Source organism: Mauremys mutica, chromosome 1 (genome assembly GCF_020497125.1).
Source record: "Mauremys mutica isolate MM-2020 ecotype Southern chromosome 1, ASM2049712v1, whole genome shotgun sequence".
In the NCBI taxonomy this organism is placed as follows: Eukaryota; Metazoa; Chordata; order Testudines; family Geoemydidae; genus Mauremys; species Mauremys mutica.
The window spans coordinates 365,339,635-365,344,861 of NC_059072.1; the positions used below are offsets into that span (position 1 = coordinate 365,339,635).

Here is a 5,227-nt window from a genome sequence, read left to right on the forward strand (position 1 = left end):
TCAAGTGTTGTCAGAAAAGCCTTAGGGTCATCCTCAAGGCCCACCTTTGTGAGCTTCATGGCTACCGGCAGGTCTCCAGGGCTTGGGCCCTGGCACCCTGATGGAGAAGCTCCGGGGGACCCCTGGGGCTGCCTTAATGCCACAACTTGTTGAACTGACCTGTTGCTGGGCCCCTAAGTCAGTTGCTCTTACTGGGCGGCCATTTGCTGCAGGAGCTGTTGCTGTTTCTCAGTCATCCACTTCAGCAACGGTTGCGACTACGTCTCCACTGGCCCACCAGCCCACATTATTCTACATCAGGCGGTTTGGCCACCGAGATCAGTCAGTCTCCCCCTTATCTCAGGGGTGAGGCTGGCTGAGCCCAAAATAATCCCTCAACCCCTTGTGGCCTAGTGTGAGATTTGTACACCTCATCACAAGAGTGTTTCTGGGTTTATGGTCACACACAACAGGCAGCTGTCACACAAGGAAGTTTTTGATGGTATCTTTGATTCCCTCAACAAATACATTCCAGTCCTAGCTGACCTCAATTTCTCACTGATTTTCTCTTTTGTTGTTAGTTACTGGAAAATGAATAGAAGATCCATGTGATGGTACATGATGCCAGCTGAAAATCACACTGTTTTTGACCCTGCAACTTACATCCTGACCGGCATCCCGGGTACAGAGGAGTCTCAGGTCTGGATCTCCATCTCCTTCTGTCTGATGTACGTTGTGACACTTTTTGGGAACTCTCTCCTACTATTCATCATACTAACAGAACAAAGCCTCCATGAGCCCATGTATCTATTCATGTCCATGCTGGCTGCTGCTGATCTGCTGTTATCTACCACGGCAGTGCCCAAGATGCTGGCTATATTCTGGTTTAGAGCGGGGGATATTTCTTTTGCTGCCTGCCTGACCCAGATGTTCTTCATCCATGGCAGTTTTATGGCCGAGTCGGCCATTCTGCTGGCCATGGCGTTTGATCGATACGTTGCCATCTGTGACCCACTGAGATACACCATCATACTGACCAAGTCTGTGATCGGGAAGATGGGGCTGGCAGTTGTCACAAGAAGTTTCTGTACAATTTTCCCTTTCGTCTTTCTTGTGAAGCGGCTGAATTTCTGCAGAACCAACCTCGTGCCTCACGACTATTGTGACTACATGGCCGTAGCCCGGCTGGCTTGTGACGACATCACAGTCCACATCATGTATGGCGTAGCTGTTGCTATTTTTGTACTCGGCTTGGATGCTGTGCTCATTGCTGTATCTTATGGACTGATCCTCAGGGCCGTCTTCCGGCTCCCCTCCAAGGACGCCCGGCTCAAGGCTCTCCACACCTGCGGCTCCCATGTCTGCATCATACTGATGTTCTATGTGCCGTCTGTTTTCTCCTCTTTAGCACACCAGTTTAGGAACATTATCCCAGGTTATATTGTCAACCTATTGGCCAACCTCTATGTGCTCATTCCCCCCATGTTAAACCCCATCGTTTATGGGGTGACAACAAAAGAGGTCCTGAAACGGGTGATGAATGTCTTTTATCGATGCTGCAGCAGAAGCTCCGTTCCGAACTAAAGGAGCAATAGAAAATGCTTTGGGACTTGGAAATTAAAGCCAGGTTTTCACTGGAACTATGTACTTCCGCTGTGTGAGGTCGAAAGCTGGTCTCTCTGATCAACAGAATTTGGGTCCAATGAAAGCTATTACTCCCCCACTTTGTCTCTCTTATATCCTGGGACCGACAGGGCTACAACAACACCGCTCACTTCCACAAAAGGCAGCCAGACTAAATGAGTCTCTGTTCTAAGATGAAGGGAAACAACAAAACAAGAAAGCACAAATGTAAAATCACCCTGCGAGAGAGCACGGTGTGTGCATCTCCTTTGTGACAAGCTGCATCTGAGCTGCACTTTTCATGGCAATGGAAAGCAGCAACCAAGGAGGACATGTCATACACCGTGGGAAGTGCACTGTGCTGCACATTGAGAGACAGGGACTCTAGTCTTGGTTCTGCCGCCAACCTGCTGTGTCACCTTGGGAGAGTTTCTTTCCTCCTCAGTTTCCTCATTGGCAAATGAGCACACTTTGGGGCCAGCATGGACGTCAGGATCCAGTCCCCTCAGGGAGACAGCTCAGGGATTGCATGGCCCTTCTCCGCACAGCCCAGAACCCGAGCAGGGGTGGCTTTGACTGTGCCATCATGGGCCTCCTCGACCTGGAGATCCACCCCATGAGTACATGGTTCAGACAGCACAGACCCCAACACACCACCCCACAGCAAACATGGTGATTCATAATGTTTAAGGCCAGAAGGAAGCACAGTCTGACCTCCTGTATAACACAGGCCCTAGAATTATACCCAGTCATCCCTGTATTGAACCCAATAACTTGTTTTTAGTTACAGCAACTTCCTGCTCAAACTCCTAAATCCTTCTCAGGGTCTCAGCTTTGCCGGACTCAGTCCCCCATTCTGTAGCCAAGGCCTGCATCCCATGGGCCTTGCGTTTGGCTACCTTACGGTACATTTTGCATGGATGGGCCCGGCTTCCCCAGGCTGATCTCGCTCTGTTCCCAACCTAGCTGGGTTTGTGGGCGTGGCTGGCAGGAGAGAGATCAGGGGGTGCTGTGGCCTGGTTCAGTGGGCAAGGGGCTCATTTGCACGTGCTCTCTGGTTCCCCCCAGCCATGGGAAAAGGAGAGTATAATCCTGTCTCTGCGATGGGTTTGTTTCACCCCATGCTAAAAGCATGTTTTGCCACTGAGGATAACCTGCCAATTCCTCCTGGGGCTTGGAGGCTTGTTTAACCTGCTAACATCAAAAATGCTGCAGGAATCTTTTTTTTTCCTTTTTACCCACCTTCTATTAAGAACATAAGCACATAAGAATGGCCGTACTGGGTCAGACCAAAGGTCCATCTACCCAGTATCCTGTCTGCTGACAGTGGCCAATGCCAGATGCCCCAGAGGGAATGAACAGAACAGGGAATCATCACGTGATCCATCCCATGTTGCACATTCCCAGTTTCTGGCAAACAGAGGCTGGGGACACCATCCCTACCCATCATGGCTAAAAGCCATTGACGGACCTGTCCTCCATGAGTTTATCTAGTTCCTTTTTTATCCACTTCCTTATTTACTTTTTCAACACCAGTCATGATTTCATAGACCTCTATCATATTTCCCATGAGTCTTCTCTTTTCCAAGCTGAAAGGTCCCTGTCTTATTACTCTCTCCTCATACGGCAGCTGTTCCATTCCTGCGGCTGTTGAGAAGAAATGTCTCCGAAAAGCAAAGAACAGCCTGTATGGGGTCAGACCACCTGTTCATCTAGTCCAGCATCCTGTCTCCAGCAGTGGCTTATACCACAGATTCAGGGGGGTGAACAGAATAGGGCAGTTATAGAGTGATTCATCCCCTGTCCTCCCACCCCAGCTTCTGTCATTCAGAGGTTTAGAGTCAGCCTGACCGTCTTGGCTAATAGCCATTGATGGATCGATCCTCCATGGACTGATCTAATTCTTTTTTGATCCCAGTTATACATGTGGCTAGTTCTGTTTTGAACCCAGCTGTACTTTTGGCCATCACTACAGCCCCAGCAATGAGTTCCACAGGATACCTCTGTGTTGAATGAAAAGATACGTCCTCTTGTTTGTATTAAATCTGCTGCCTATTAAATTCACCAGGTAACCCCTGGTTTTTGTATTGTGTGAAAAAGTAAATAACATTTCTCTATTCACTTTCTCCACACCGGTCATGATTTTATAGACCTCTGTCATATTCCCCCTTAGTCGTCTCTTTGCTAAGATGAACAGTCCAAATCTTTTTAGTCTCTCCTCACATGGAAACCATTCTAGACCCTTAATCACCTTTGTTGCCCTTCTCTGACCTTTTCCAGATGATACATGTCCTTTTTGAGATGGGGCAACCAGACCTGCACACGCTATTGAAGGTGTGGGCGTACCATGGATTTATATAGTGGCAGTATAACATTTTCTATCCATTTCCTAATGATTCTTAACGATCTATTAGCCTTTTTGACCACTGCTGTGCACAGAGCAGAACCCCGCTGTTTACCTCCCTCCAGTGTGAAGACTAACCATTTATTCCTACCCTTTGTTTCCTCTCTTTAACCAATTATTGACCCATGAGAGGACCTTCCCTCTTATCCCTTGACAGGTTACTTTCCTGAACAGTCTTTGCTGAGGGACCCTGTCAAAGGCTTTCTGAAAGTCCAAGTGCACTATAGCCACTGGATCACTCTTGTCCATATGTTTGTTGACCTCCACAAAGAATTTGAATAGCTTGGGGAGGCATGATTTCCCTTTCTAAAAACCGTGTTAACTCTTCCCCCACACATTGTGTTTATCTTCTAAGGCCACTGGAGATATTTGCTACTAGCAGTCGCAGATGGGCCAGACGCCATTGTAGGCAATCTCAGACCATCCCCTCCATCGACTTATCCAGTTCACTTTTGCTGATGGCTTGGGGCAGGGGAGGGGATGTGTGTCCTGGCCAGAGGCTGCTCACTCTGTGAGTGCGGAGCCAGGCTGGGGAGAGCAGGCAGGACAGGGGCAGGTTTGTACTTCAGTGAACTGGTGTGGCAGTGCTGCCTGTGGGAGCCAGCTGAGGTCACTCAATTAGGGTGAACTGCAAACAGAATGGGGCAGACAAACCCCAAACACTGGTGGATATTCTAGTATTTAGATTTACCAAACCAGCACAAAACAGCTTCTATATTACCATACAGGTTATTCAGAAGTCCAAATGATGCAGTTTCCTTAAAGTACCCAGCCTCAGGCCTCTGTCCAGACACACACGTCAGATATGATGATGATTATTGAAAATCTTATCTCATCATATAAAAGAAAAGGTTCTTCCAACCCCAAGGGATCAGCCACATACCCAGGTTCAATTATAACTTAAATCTTACCCAAAATACACATTATAGTCAATTCTTATTTACTGACCTAAAATTTATTAAAAAAGAAAAGAGAGAGAGTGTTAGTTAAAAGATCAATATATGGGCAGACTTGAATTCAATTCTTGAGGTTCAGATACATAGCAGAGATGAGACTGTAGTTGCCAAAAGTCTTTTTAGAAAGAGTCCATAGGCTACAGTCCAATGTCCATATTCAGGGTGGCTCCAGTCAATGACTAAGAATCTCAATCCTTACGGCTGAAGGTTTCCCCCTCTTGAAACTCAAAGCAAATCTGAGATGAAGCAGTATCGTGTTCTCGGG

General features: G+C 47.5%; 1 protein-coding gene across 1 annotated transcript; it reads left to right on the top strand.

Moving 5' to 3' along the window:
- Window positions 1-600: 600 nt before the first annotated feature.
- Window positions 601-1,563, top strand: LOC123356912 (olfactory receptor 52B2-like). Its single transcript, XM_045000180.1, has one exon. The coding sequence runs from the start codon at window positions 601-603 to the stop codon at window positions 1,561-1,563; it is 963 nt and encodes a 320-aa protein (XP_044856115.1).
- Window positions 1,564-5,227: the final 3,664 nt, after the last annotated feature.